The sequence below is a fragment of the Abramis brama genome, assembly GCF_963993115.1.
Source record: "Abramis brama genome assembly, chromosome: 16".
Taxonomy (NCBI): Eukaryota; Metazoa; Chordata; class Actinopteri; order Cypriniformes; family Leuciscidae; genus Abramis; species Abramis brama.
The window spans coordinates 24,096,118-24,111,472 of record NC_139978.1 but is presented as its reverse complement, the minus strand read 5'-3'; the positions used below and the strand labels follow the sequence as shown (position 1 = coordinate 24,111,472).

The following is a 15,355-nucleotide window of genomic DNA, read 5'->3' as shown; positions in this document are numbered from 1 at the left end:
TCATGACTGGCTACTAATTTATTCGTGTCGAGTTTAAGGAATATATAGACAACTATTGAAATTCATTCGTAATAATATTGACGACAGATGCATTCAGATCAATATAATCAGCTAATAATAATAAAGTCATAATCATCGGATTTTCTCTCAAGCCTACAAAAACATCTCAAACATTTCAGCGCACGTGCTTACGCGTCGGTCTCGTCACGAGACCTGAACGCGCTGTGAATGTCGGGAACTTGAGTTTTATATGAGTAGTTCAGTATGGATGTGTCAAATGTCTAAAACTTCATGTCCCATGATACACTGCGTCGGACACTCCTAGGTAATGACTTCCTCTCCAGAAAAAGCTGATTTTGAAGAGACTGGGTGAAAAAAGCTGTTATTTTGGTACGCCGTTTTGTTGGAGGATGTGGTAAATAGCTCTTTACGGTTCATTTGAAGCTGCGTTTTGAAATGTAACCATGGCAACCGAACTGTCGTCCTGGTTAGCAGCCCTGCACAGGCTGTAGTGAAGGCGATGCTGATGGTTAGCTGAAGCCTTCTGATATTCATTTGCCTTTAATATTGTTACGGAAGACAGTCGAACAGCTATATCTGATCTCGTTCCGTGATGGAAGAAGTCGATAGGATTTTAATTCACTCTCTGAGACAAGCGGGCACGTAAGTATCCGAAATCTAACAGGTCTCTTCAGTTGTGACAAGTCATTTCCTCCCTCTTTGGAGTGATTTGCATCTTGGTTCAAGCCAAACTTATCTTATGTCCATGTCTGTGTGGTTGTTATTTTCACCTTATCATCTTCCAGCGACATTGATGAGGATGTACAGAGTGTGAAGCAGTTCACCAGTGAGCTGATTGTGGAGGCGGTGGTGAGATGCCTGCGTGTGATCGACCCTGCGCTGGGCAATGGATTGTCCCACTCGCTCCCCCCTGGCATGTCTGCCCGCTTCAGACTGGGCATGAGCCTGGCACAGGCCTGTCAGGTGAGAGACACGGTGCCTGGACGTGCTTCTGTCTGCTAAACTTAACTTGTCTTGACCCCTCTCAACTGACTGAGTCAGCTGATGATGACAAGTGAAAATGCATGGTGATGAATAAGCACTTTTGTTTTTTTAAAAGTTTGAATAAATGTGTTACAGTGTGGACAATTATACCTTGTATATAAATTATGAATAAAGTTTTTTCATGAAGAATATATGGGTCCTATTACTGCAGACAATAGATACCGCAGACGTTTCTCTGCAATTGATCTTCCACTATTGCATTAATCAAAATACTTTTTTATTACTGTAATATCATCAGTAATTAATCTTTTTTCGCAGTTATTATATATGTTGTTATATATGTTTAGGATGTGGGCTTTAAAGGGGAAATTGGCTACCAGACATTTCTGTACAGCAATGAACCAGAGATTCGCTCTCTGTTCATGTTTCTGGTTGAAAAGCTGCCCAGAGAGAGTGCAGAGGCCTCTGACCAGCCTGCAGGTATGTGTGACTACTGATTTTTTCATTTATGTATTTGGCATATGTTTGTTATTGATATTAAACTCTGCATGAAATGAAGATTCACCCTATTTATTTTGAACTTTATCTTCCGGTGAAACAACAAACTTCTATCTGGTGACGTATGCTGGATTTCTCCAATTATTTAGTCCACTTTAACCCGGCCCCTTTCTTAAATTCAGCCTTAAAGGTAGGGTAGGCAATTTTCCATAGACAGTATAAGAAGTGGACAGAGCCATCTCATTGGATCTCAATTGAGACAAGTGAAGCCCATTTTTAGCGATGTCTTAGCACTTCCTTTCCTGACTAGCAGACTCAAACCGAGCAAAGCGTTACACGGACCACGTGAGCAACCCGTCTGTCTTCTAGTAGCTGTGCCAAGAGAAATCTGAATCATTCCCTTCCGAATCTTGCAGAGACGGAGAGTGTGAGTAGGAGCTGTCCATGAGCTTGGAGCAGGAGCAACTTTTGCTAGGTATTCTGATTAATTATATTGTCATTTTGCCTCCACGTCCCCCCGATTGCCCGCGAGCTTCTCCTCCCGTCCATACGGTAATCTCTCTACTGTGCGACAGAGAGTCGCGTGGTTATGACGCAATCGTTAGCCTACTTTTACAAAAACTGCTTCTACGGGGCCATAACATAAGCTACAAGGTAATGGAGCATTTTATACATTGTCGTGTTTCTTTAGAAATAAATAATGGACAAATGGAGTCTTCAAACGCCTCAGATGTAAAGTTATTCGCTGTAAAAGTGACGCCAAAATGAATGGGAGTCAATGGGATGCTAACTGCAGGTGAAGTTCTGCTACAAGATGGTGGCACGCGGCCGGCTTCAACTTCCGGTCGACTTCCTTCCCGCCTGCAATTTTCGGAGTGGCTAGCAATTAGCAAGCTAGCTTTGAAAACATGTGATCCCACCCTCCCTTCAGAGCGTCTCCAAAGCCACGCCGCCTTTAAAACACATGAACGCACTAGGGGTGTAACAATACATCGATATGGATCGATGCATCGATCAAACGTCTAATGATACAATGCATCGATGACACACGTAAAATATTGATATACGGTACCTTTATTTTGACACTCTCCACATCCTCACCTAACGTCCATCTACGCATTTCCGCCAAAGCACATATTTTTGTTTACTCACCATACTGTCTGCCGGTGTGTCTTTATAACGTTAATTTTCTCAGCTGAAATAGACGCCTGACAAGATTGACTGAACCATAAACAAGTTTTGTCACAAAAAGCCGGAATTGTCCACTGTCAAGGCATCACAAGTTCATGTTTTACAGCAGAAACCGACAAGCACCCTTGTTGTTTGTGAACACAACCCGATAAGTCCGTTTTAGCGAATCGGCGTACAGTATTCAGGTCAGGTGACAAGGCTGTTAGCCACTTCGAAAAGATGCGCTAACTGAGAGGAGTTTCGTCAAAGCTGACTAAAAGTGATCGAGGATGGATCATTTCAACGAACTTGATGAACCCGTGATATCATCTTCAGGGCGTAAAATAAAAAAATAAAAGCTGAAACTTTTTCACATAGCCTTGTTAAAGCAGCACGTTAGTGGTGAGGGAAAAGCTCCCTGTATGGCGTGCAATCGCAACGACAAAGTTTGTCAGGCGTCTATGTCAGCTGAGGAGATTAACGTTACAAAGATTAACCAAGTGTTTTATTATGTATCATAGCAATTATTTGGTTTTGTTTGACTGAAACATTAAATGTGGAGTTATCTGCTCTTGCTAAAAAACAAACTTTTAATATATACAAAACATACTTTCAATGAACTTTAATTTTGTAAGTTACCTGTATTTTTTTAGTTATTATTACTTAATTAAAACAACCCAGCTGCAGTTTGATTGATATTACTTGCAATGCACAATAATAAAAAATGTCCCAATTGAGAGAGGGTGTGCAATTTTCAAAGAGTTTAATTAAACGTTCATGTTATATATTTTGGTTGCATTTGTGAGATAAAAATGTAACTGGTCCAATTTACACCCCTAGAACGCGCACAGCAGAGTTGGCAAAGCGTCATGAGATGGCAGACGGCTTTAAACTACCTCATGACTCAAAGCACATAACATTACAATAATAATGAACATAAACAACTTAGAGCACTGACCTATATCACCTGACTGCTGCAAATTCGGCGTTGATAGTGTTGCCATTGTAACGCATAAATTCGAGTCATGAGCCGCTCCGAGTATATGTCACAGGTTTCCGTCTCTTCCAAATTACAGTAGTTATGACGTGAACACAGCATAAGCTTGTTGTTTTGATTCAGGAGGAACTGTGGGTGGCTGCTGTTTTGGTTGTGGTGCTCGGTGACTGACGTTTGTCTAACTATGCATAGCATGAAACACGCTGATGACGTGTGATGTCTGCGTGAACACGGTGCGCAAAGGTATGGAAATACATACATTGACAGGCAGGTAGGACATTGTGCTTTTATCGACTGGATGAACATTTTATGGTCCTACACCTTCCACAGACAATACATATATACATATATAGTAAATACATTTAGACCACTGATCTTAGTGATTGCTATCAGGATGTGAAGAGACTTTCAACCAGCATAACAAAAAATGTTTCTGAAGCAAATTGCCTACCCTGCCTTTAAGCTTGCATTCAGATCTACCTCCATCCAACCAACGAATAGAACCAAGTCTCCATCCAACCAACAACCAACGAATAGAACCAAGTCCCCATCCAACCAACAATCAACGAATAGAACCAAGTCCCCATCCAACCAACAATCAACGAATAGAACCAAGTCCCCATCCAACCAACAATCAACGAATAGAACCAAGTCCCCATCCAACCAACAATCAACGAACAGAACCAAGTCCCCATCCAACCAACAACCGGCGAATAGAACCAAGTCCCCATCCTATATGTTTTTCGATAATTGCATTTTATCCAAGTTTCACTTAGATGTATCACAATGCTGAATAAATGATCAGTCACTACTTGCGTTTCATTGTGACTTTAACAACCAGTTGCAATACAGATGGTAACACTGAAATCGACTAGTTCTTTCTCTGAAAGTATGGTAGCCCGTTTTCTCCACAGAATAAAAAAAAAGGTAATTGCGACTTTATTTCTCGCAATTCCAAGTTAATGTTGTGCAATTTTGAGTTCTGAGAAATCTGTAACACAGACCTTCATAAATACCAACCTTTCTTTGAAGTATCTTTCAATCCGCATTCATTATCATTCCCTCACAATAATGAATGACGTAATAGTGATTTGCAATGATTCACCTAATATTAAATCTGGTTTGACTCAACGTTTTTTTGTAGACTTTTCAACACCAGAGATGAGTTTCTGGCTGTGTAATAATAATGAAGTGGTGTGGTTGGGCTGTGTTCTTCATGCTGGGATCAAAGGGTAATGTGAATAACTAGGCTAGGGTGTTAATCTAACAGTTTAAAGTGCTGATTATACCCAGCTTTCTTCAATAAAAATCTTGATTGCATAAGAATTGCATTAAAATGTTTTATTATCTTGGAAAGCATCCAGTCAACTTCAGGTAACAGCATATTAACTCAATCATAAACTCAGTGGGAATGCATGCAGACTCACTATCGCAAACATGTTTTTTTGTTTCCTTGCCATTTTGGCATCACATGTTCCTGATTACTGGATTAAATGAAAATTTTTGATGAGGCTAGTTTCTCAGAATAGTCTGATTGTCATCTACATTTATATCTCCTCTCTTAGGGAAGTCTGCGCTGTTGCAAAGAGCAATTGCTGCCCAAATTAGAGCGCAGTTGTCAGTGCCTTGGCTCCCTCCGTCCTGTAGACTCCCCATTCATCGTAAAACACAGGTACCACAACATGCCTACACCTTGAAATCCCAGGCTTTTGCAGCACTCTAGATTTGAAATACATTAAAGGCCTGTTCACACTAAGGATGATAACTATAGCGATTAAGATGTGGTTCTAAATGTAAAAGAACAGCAGAGTCCACACCACAATTATAACGATACAGAGAAACATTATCGTTGGAATCAAGTTTCACATCAAATTTTTCCAGATGATAAACGATAAAAACATTGACAGCCATTCATAATCCATCCTTCTTTAAAGAGCACCCGGATTTTAAGAGGCAGACAACATAACTGCAGCGCACGCTTATAATAAACAGAACTATATTGTTCCTTGGTGTGGATGATAATATAGTTATCATCATAGTTATTGTTCTTGGTATGAATGGGCCTTTACTCTAGTAACTCTACAAATATTCATATCATGTTGATATGGTTGAAGAATTTATACTATATTGCCATGATACATTATGTACAGTTATAGAGGTGAAACTGCTTCCATGCTGCCTAACTACCTGACAAATGTGTGTGAATGTAATTTCAGAGTTCCGGCCCATGTCACAATTTCCACGCCCAGCCCCTGAGCCTGCCATATTCAGTGAAGCTCTCTTCCAGGAAACAGACTAAAGGCATGCTCAGCTTCTCTTATCTAACCCTGGGGTTTGCTGTGATATGTCTTGTACATTGTGGTATTGCCCTTGTTGCCACTTGCCCCAGAAGTGTGACTACACCTTTAAGGAATTTGACAAAATGATTTTACCTCTTATGACTCATTCAGCTAACATTGTCTTTGTGAATTCTCTCAGAGGTGCAAGAATACTGGAGGAATTATTTGCTGCCTGTGACCTCTCAACCTTCCCAGCATGCCTCAGTGCCAGCGTCCCTCCTGGAGAACCACATCTCTGAACTTAGTGCCGCTCAGGAGTGGGAGAGTGAATGGAACAGCCAAGGCCTCCTTTCGAGACTTACACCTGAGGTTATTCTGCTTCCCTTCATGTTTAAAGAGAGAGTTCGGCCAAAAATTTAGATTCTGTCATTATTATATAAGTTGTTGGTCAGTGATAATTTTGACATCTGTCCTAGGTATCCATGTCGTTCGCGTTCATTTTTTTAAATATTTTTTTTTAATATACTATTATTGTATTTTATGAATCGTTTTAATTTGTTTATATTTTGGTGTTCATTTTAATTTTTGTTTATTTTATATACATTTTATTATGAGCTGTCGTCTTTATCATTTTTGTATTTTTAAATGTCATGTACATTTCAATATTTTTTTAGGTTTAAAATTGACACTTTATTTCAATTACCAAACTTTTTTATTAGTTTTAGTTTTTTTTAACGATGTTGATTTGTGAATGAACTATTTGTTTAAGTTTAATCATAAAAGAATGGTTTGAATAAGTTTGAATGATTCATTCACGCCTGTTAGTTCCTCACAGAAAGCTTTTGTATGATGCTTTTTTTTGTCATTTTAAAGCTTGAGAGCAGGTTTGGAACAACATAAGGGTAAAATTGCCAGGCATTTCAGTTAAATTCAGCTCAGTGTACTCATACAGAGAGCCTTTTTTTATAGCCTCAGCATGACATCTCTTTAGCATGATGTCTAGGTTCCCTGTCTTGATAACAACAATAACATTAACATGTAAATATTTTTGCTGCCGCCCTGCTTTCCTTGATGGAGTCTCTGTGCTAAAGGCATGTATCAACATGAGGATGGAACACAGAGATGTCTTTCACACAAGTGTGACATTTAGCATGTATGTGTCCTGTGACTGTACTGCCGCCCTCTCACATCTTAGTTCCACATTCTCACCTCACCTGCCCTCTAACATACACACTGGCCTATTGTCTGAACCCAGGAAGTTCGCCAAGGGTCCGGCACGTTATTTTTTTCTAAATCACAAGGCTTTATCAGCATTTGTAACTTATTTCTGTTCACTCTTTTATCGGCAGTGCTTTGAGAATAGTTTTGGGTCTGAAAATAACCACAGCATATTTAAGATTTAGAGTTTATTTAAATGGTCATGATTTTCTAAATAAAATAATATTCAACCAAAGAGATATAATTATGTTAATGATTTCATTTGGTGATTTTTAAAGTCTTTTACTGGAGATTTTGATTTATTTAATCATTTTGATTCCTTGTTCTCAGTTTGCTTGACTCACTCTTGTTATCTTGTCTCTTCAGGAGTACAGATCCAGGAAAAAAGCTCGACTGCAGAAGCGGATCGAGGAGCAGCTGAGAGCGGCAGCTCAGCCTCGACCTGACGCACACGGAGCCACACGCTCGACTTCTGACCTTGCTGAGCTTCTGCTGTCATTCGGTGGTGTCTCCACTGGGGGAGATGTGCTGACCAAAGGCACACGCTTCACCCATACAGAGAAATTCACCTTTACACAGGTACCTGTCAGAGATTGTTTACTCAAACTGTGATGTGCCAGGGTTCCCACACACTGGAAAATCTTGACATTTCTAATGCTGTTTTTCAGTCATGGAATAGTGACATGACTGTATTACTAACAAGATTATCTTAAAATGTAGAAATTTTGGGACTGCAGCTTGCCAGACACGGAAATGTACCAGAAATATGTGCCAAGAGAAATATTTGTCTAAAATATTTTGTGTTAAGTGAGAAGTAGAGTGCTGTTGCATGATGTCATTTTGTGTACTGACTGACTTTAGATGGGTTGCAGTAAAAACGCGCTAAAAATAGCGGCCTGTCAAACTACGTCTACATTAATCCGGATACATTTGACAACGGCGTTTTCATTTCAAAACGCTCTCCGTCCACACTAGCGTTTTCAAGCGTTTTTTCCAAAACTTTCTTATCCCCACAGAAACATCAGAAAATGCTAAATTCACCTTATTGCACATGCGTTAAACCTCATAAAAGCTCACTGAGATGATACAGACAGAAGAGACATAATAAAGTTCTCATGCTATTCTTCAGGTAGGATCATTTTAGGTCGCTCTCAGTCACCATTATATGTCCTCTTGCTGCAGGACAACAATTGCGAGTAAATTTCTGTCATTTTTGCAGGACTGCAATATGAGTGTACAAAGTATCATATATTTAGCAACACTGAAAGTGAATAGCACATAACAGGCACAATAGCGGTATACATCTTTTGGTTCAATATGTGTCACATGACTAAAAATATACGAAAATGTATTAGTGTGGACTAGGCCTCAGACGGCTGTCATGTAATTTAGGCTGAGACAAACATAGACAGTATTTATAGTTTTGATAATATGCTTTCTCAGTAGGACTCTGTGATTGGTCATTACTGTTTTTCACCTTTCTTAGGTTGTATAATTATTCTAATGGACTATAATACAGCTTTATAAATAATAAGTTAACCTTTAAAAACACAAAGTTATTATTATTATTATTATTATTATTATAAACATAATTATATAGCAATAATATATTCATAATGTGTATTATGTTGACTAATGGGCTATAATAGTTTTTTTTTAAAAACAATTCATAAACCCAAAATTAAACAAAATTATTATTGTATTTATCACTTATATAGTAATTCATAATGTTTATTATGATTTAATTGCTGCAGTCTAATGATTGTTTAGTAAACAGTTATTACATTTGCATACTTGTTATTGGACCCTTTTGTACAAAAAGTACAAAAGATCAGTATTCGTCAATCTCTACTTGAATAACTTCAAGTTATTTTTGTCGTTATTAAAACTATTACTAAAAGTTAAGTTTAGATATTTTATCCAGTTAATTGTGTTTACTTGGAGATGGATCTTGAAATGTTTAGGCTCTTAACTAAAAAGCCAAATTAATAAAAGACCAATTCTTTTTTAGGAACCTGAGAAAGCAGCCCAGCAGATGGCAGCAGCAGCAAGTGCATTACCCAGCTCTCACCAATCAGAGGAGGACCTAAAGGCCCAGCAGGAAGCAGAACTTTCGGCTCTGCAGCAACAGTTGCAGCAATTGTCAGTCCAAATGGAAGAAGTGGGCGGAGATATTAAGCAGCTCACTGTGTCCATCCAGCAGGTAATGACCAATCAGATAATATGAAATGGGATCACATTACATATATTGTATCACATAAATAGTGATGTAACGCTAATAATATGGGGAAATATTTCTCAGATTTCAAAAATGAATTGGGGGAAAAAGTGAAGCAGTTTATTTTTATTTTTATAATTGATATGTCTCTTTTTCTTTTGCATTAATGTCTGCAGGTGTCAGATGAGCTGCAACAGAAAGAAGTGAGTAATGGCGAGAAGGAGAATTCGGTCAAAATGAAGAGACAGACCATTGACCTACTGCCTGACGCTGAAAACAACCTGCTCAAGTTACAGGTAGACCACTTACACCACTTACAAACCTGTACCACCCCCTCTGACTTCATGACCAAAAGCAACGGGACTAATAATACAGTGCAAACAGAATGAAATAGTATGTAATTAGCCTGTGATGACATGTAATGACATGTTTCTTTTCGTTTATCCTGTGTTTGTCCTTGTGTTTGGTAGACTGTGGTAGAGGCCAGCTCTAAACGAGTGGTTCATTTGGCCTCTCAGTGGGAGAAACACAGAGTCCCGTTGATTGACGAGCACCGCAGGCTAAAAGAGCTGTGCAGCAACAGAGAGGTACCTTGTGTTACCCTGATGTGTTCCACAGCCCTATAGCATCTACACTCGTCAAAGTCTTACATGCACTCCTGTCTAAACAGCCAAATATGTAGATATTAATCACTTCAGTTAATTATTATCCCTGTTTAATAACAGGCTAATTAATTGATCCTGCATAAGTGTAATAATGAGAAATTATGAGTAGGGCTACACATTATCGGGGAAAAGCTGCAATTAGGATATAAAATGTGATTTTATCTTTATCTTGTTTGTAGGGCTGCACAGTTTGGCCCAAAATGTTGTAATTATATATAAATATAACTATAGTAATCATAATTATTTTATTATGATTATTATTATTTAGAAGGTTAAAAATAAGAAATATTGCTATTGTAATATTTAAGTGTAAAATTTTAAAATATTAAGAATTAATAATAGACGTTTTTGCAGTACATCTTTAACATTACAATTCTAATATTTATGGCTGTCTTAATATCTTAATTTTCAAATATTAAACCATTAAAGTGTTAGTTCACCCAAAAATGAAAATTATCCCATAATTTACTCACCCTCAAGCCATCCTAGGTGTATATGACTTTCTTCTTTTAGCCAAACACAATCAGTGTAATATTTAAAAAAAAAAATATCCTGGCTCTTCCTAGCTTTATAATGGGAGCGAATAGTAACTCAAATTTTTATGCCCAAAAAAGCATATCCATCATAAAAGTAATCCATCATACGGTTCCAGTGGGTTAATAAAGGCCTTCTGAAGGGAAGCAATGCAGTCTTCTAAGAAAAATGTCCATATTTATAACTTTATAACTATAATTACTGGCTTCCGGTAATGGCCGTGCGTGAGTTGATTTCCGGTGGAAGAGTGACCCGATCCATGACGTAGGAGTAGCGTAAGCTTGAATGCGTGTGGTTTAATCAAATAGGGCTGGGCTCCTTTTCTCTTTTATCGAATTCCTCCGACATTTCTCTTTAAAAAGTCTCGTTTTAGACTTCTAATTTGTGACCGGTGTTTTGTTTTGTTTTTTAGGATGTGCTTTTTGGGCTTCAAAATCTCAGTTACTATTCAGCTTGGAAGAGCCAGGATATTTGTTTAATATAACTCTATAATAATGTAATGTAATGTAATATAATAATATAATGTGTTTGGCTAAAAGAAGAAAGTCATGCACCTTAGGATGGCTTGATGGTGAGTAAATTATGGGATCATTTTCATTTTTGGGTAAACTGACCCTTTAAGATTTTGTTAACAACAGCCGGTTTATAAACTCTTACAAGTTTATGATGTTGGGTGGTGCACGTTTCATTTCCAAAATACGTTATAAGTGAGCCACAATCAGAACACATGAAGATATTTATGATGTGGAGCATAAATTCCACACAAACTGAAAACATGACCTGTTTAGAGACACTGAAAACTGGGTCATCAGCTGCTCAGATGTAAAAGAGCACAGTGTCACGTTTCACTCTGAAACGCACAGCACATATATTTATGTAATTAAATTGCAGCCTTTTTTGATAATCGCACTAACCCATTTCGCAACGTTACCATTAATCATGCAACCCTATATTAGATTTTGACTGCATTTTTTGCTTTCACAAAGTGGTTATGTAAACTTTCGCTTAGTCTGAGTCCTCCAGGAAGCTGTCAGAGATCAAAGACCTGCATGACAAAATCAGACAGTCTGCTGAGGAGGCCAAAAAGAAGGAAAGTCTGTACAAGCAGCTGGTATGTTTTCATTTTATCACCCCTCTCCTTGCTTTTCAGTCATCCAGTAAATACATTGAGCACTACACCATGTCCTAACCAGTTAAAGAACAAAAACAAAGTGTCGTATGCCATCTGTCCCATGGACATGAGGTTTTATCTGCATCAACCACCACTTGGTTTCTATATCTGCTGCATATCAGCATCTTTGTATCAGCCGTGTAACCTCACCCCATTGGAAACTTTGTATATTAAACTGTGTATATAATAAGCTGCATTACATTATTCTTTATTAAACATCAAATATGTTCCAATTGGACAGACAAATGTACGCATGGTTAGGATATGTTCAAAGAAAGCATTTAAGTGTTAGTTTTGTCTTATGATCTTCTGTTTGTTGGTTTAACATGCAGCATGTTTGCGTACTCCCCATCCTAATGTTTTTCCACAGCTAACCGAGTATGAAACACTGTCTAAAGATGTGTCTCGCTCAGCCTATACCATGAGGATCTTGGAGATTGTAGGCAACATAAAGAAACAGAAGGAGGAAATCACTAAGGTCTTTGTTGGAGTTTATCCTTTATCTAGCCCTCAATAAAATACTTCATCTGAGTTCATGACGTGTTTGAAGTTGGCAGGCCTTTAGAAGCCTTTTGACCTCTGACCTTATTATTCGACCCCCTGCAGATTTTGTCAGACACAAAGGACTTGCAGAAAGAGATTAACGGCCTGACGGGAAAACTGGACCGAACATTTGCTGTCACAGATGAACTGGTGTTTAAGGTCAGTACTATATATTGTGAGGTCCAAAAGTCATAACATATAACATTTATACACTACCGTTCAAAAGTTTGGGGTCTGTAAAAATGTTTCATGTTTTTGAAAGAAGTATTTTATGCTCACCATGGCTGCATTTATTTGATTAAAAAATACAGTAAAAAATATTTATAATAATTTATACATTTTTCTATTATTTTTATTTGAATATATTTTAAAATGTGTTTATTTCTGAGATGTTTCTAAAGAAATTTTCTTATTATTATCAGTATTGAAAACAGTTGTGCTGCTTAATATTTTATTTGGAAACCGTGATATTTCTTTCAGGATTCTTTGAATAGAAAGTTTAAAAGAACAGTATTTAAAAATATATATATATATATTTTGTAAAATCAGGTTCAGAAATGTCTTTACTGTCACTTTATGATCAGAATAAAATAATTTATTTCAAAATAAATTCTTATTCATTTTATGTTGTAGTGTTTTTTTTTGAGTGATCGTTGTTTTGTTTTTAAACACTGAATTCAGTATTAAAACACTGAAATCTTTTCAAACTGCAGGATGCCAAGAAAGATGAATCTGTCCGCAAGTCTTACAAGTACTTGGCTGCCTTACATGAGGTATGTGTCTGCATATCAAATATGATCCACAAATCAGTGTGATAAAATATATTTTGTTGTCACTGGTCTTGATATTTGTCAATTACCAAAATATACTTTAGTCCTGAAATGCAGGTACTGTGTTTGAACCACATTCTTGTCTCATGTGACAAGGCCTGCAAAAGACAAGCAGCTTGTGTACCTTCAAAAAACATTATAGATAGCAATGGCACATAATGCGGTGGCGTGTGCTCCTTAAGCTCAGGCCATTAGCAGTGCTTCAGTTAACACAACTTAACTGAAGTTAATGTCATTGGTATTTTATTTTTTTTGCTCTCAGAACTGCACTCAGCTAATTCAGACCATTGAGGACACAGGAACCATCATGAGAGAAATCCGAGATCTTGAGGAGCAGGTGTGAAACCATTTAATTTTTAGATGGATTTTCATTTGTGAAAGCTAAACAAACATCATTTCATTGTCACTTTTCAAACGTGTCATCAGTTTAATGTGTTTCTTGATTTTGTAGATTGAGACAGAGAATGGAAAAAGGACAGTTAGCAATCTAGAGAAGATTCTTGAAGACTACAAGGCCATTCGTCAGGAAAACTCTGCCCTTGCTGCAAAGATCCGGGAAGGTTGAGCTGTTTCTCCGTCCATGTTTGATGGTACTGCAGAGCGAAAACCCAGCCTGCTGAAATGAACGCTGCTGTGAGAGACGTCAGTTTGGCTTTCATCCACGTCAGCCCTCCATCAGAATTAATCCTCATCACATCAGCAACTTTCAGCTTTTACTGAGGGTTTGAACACAAGAGTTTTTTGCATCAAAATGACACAAATTTGAAGAAATGTTAGTTTAAACTAATTCTGATCATTGTGATGAGATTCTGTTTTTTAACAAAAGCTTGGACTGCAATAATTTGAGAAGGACCCGTACCGCTGCTTTGGCTGGATGAGACAACATCTTTGTTATACGGTGATAACCATATTATGTACATGAACGTGTCCGTTAACAGTGACCTCTGATTGTTGTTCATCATATGGGTTGAGCTGCTCATGAACATTACAAGATTCAGGTGATTTGATCGAACTTGGAGAACGGTGGGCTGATAACAACTTAAAACACTCATGAACAGCTTGCCTGTTTCGTATTAAAGCATAAATTTGATATCGTATCTGTTTGTTTGGCTCTGATGGATCCATAGAACTGTTAAAATGCTCGTCATTGAAAGTAATGTCTTTGAACCTTTGTGATAGAAAAGTACTCTGTCGGGCTGACTGTAGGAAAGCTGTGTAAACACATTTAAGTGTCTGATTGACTAACACTGATGATTGTCCCAATCAAACTGATTTTCAAAGTTTATGCCATGTTTGGAATGTTTGATTTTAGAGATTATATGGAAAATAATGTTTTGTAATTTACCATTACTCTTGTATACATCTGCTCAATCTCTGAACATGATGTTCTGATATTTCACCATTTTGCCACTAGTTGTTATTGTCTTTAAATTCCCTTTTTTTTTGGCAAAAAAGTTTTGAGAATGAAGTTTTGACTCTTGAAATGAGATATTTGACCTTTCGACTTTTTATTAGGGCAAAGATTGATATTTGCTGTAATAATTAGAAATTATGAGTAGGGCTGCATGATTTGGAAATTGCGAATTTATATAGAAAAGAATGTTTTGTAATGGCCATGACTTGTATACATCTGTTCAATCTCTGAACATGATGTTCTGATATTTCACCATTTTGCCTCCAGTTGTTATTGGTGGAGGAAATTGTCGGCTGATTGAATCTGACAAAAACGTCCCAGTCACATTTCACTCCAATTTGAAGAAAATGTATCTACTGTATATATGTTGTTTTAATGAAACCTTACAATAGTTTTAAAAAGTTCAAAAAAGAAACCGGTTTTTAATTGTCCCGATTATAATGTCAAATTAACAGGATGGAAAAAAAAATTAACATAGTGGAAACTAAAAAATAACTTAAGTCTTTAAGGAAAAATATATTTATTGCATTTAGATTTTGGAGTGAAATACGATACTGACATGTACTTGTAGGTTTCGAGATTAAGTTTATACAGTTTGATTAGTATTTTTTTCTTGGACAGTGACAAAACACGCTCTCGCGAAACTGTTGCCTCTGCCACACCCTATTCCAAACATACTCCAATGAATTCTGTATGAATCTGAGTACATGCAACAGTTATTTCCGAAAAGAACTGCTATAAAGTAGCAACATTTTGGCCATTCTACACTCCTTATTTTATATTTATTTGCTGATTAGCCCAGTAAATAAGTTA

At 37.3% G+C, this 15,355-nt stretch overlaps 1 protein-coding gene across 1 annotated transcript; it reads left to right on the top strand.

The window, feature by feature from the left end:
- The first annotated feature begins 298 nt into the window (after positions 1–298).
- Positions 299–14,615, top strand: ccdc22 (CCC complex scaffolding subunit CCDC22). Its single transcript, XM_084086895.1, has 16 exons — positions 299–663; positions 807–984; positions 1,353–1,485; positions 5,236–5,342; positions 5,887–5,971; positions 6,149–6,318; positions 7,534–7,746; positions 9,179–9,370; positions 9,562–9,681; positions 9,856–9,972; positions 11,594–11,695; positions 12,126–12,233; positions 12,362–12,457; positions 13,012–13,071; positions 13,391–13,465; positions 13,580–14,615. Exons 1-16 carry the CDS (start codon positions 614–616, stop codon positions 13,691–13,693), a joined length of 1,920 nt encoding a protein of 639 aa, XP_083943021.1. The 5' UTR covers positions 299–613; the 3' UTR covers positions 13,694–14,615.
- Positions 14,616–15,355: the final 740 nt, after the last annotated feature.

Excerpts from the sequence above, each read along its gene's own strand:
- ccdc22 (XM_084086895.1), top strand. The coding sequence starts at position 614 with ATGGAAGAAGTCGATAGGATTTTAATTCACTCTCTGAGACAAGCGGGC. Across the intron at positions 985-1,352 it reads GCCTGGCACAGGCCTGTCAG|GATGTGGGCTTTAAAGGGGA; the intron begins GTGAGAGACACG and ends ATATATGTTTAG. Across the intron at positions 7,747-9,178 it reads AGAAATTCACCTTTACACAG|GAACCTGAGAAAGCAGCCCA; the intron begins GTACCTGTCAGA and ends ATTCTTTTTTAG.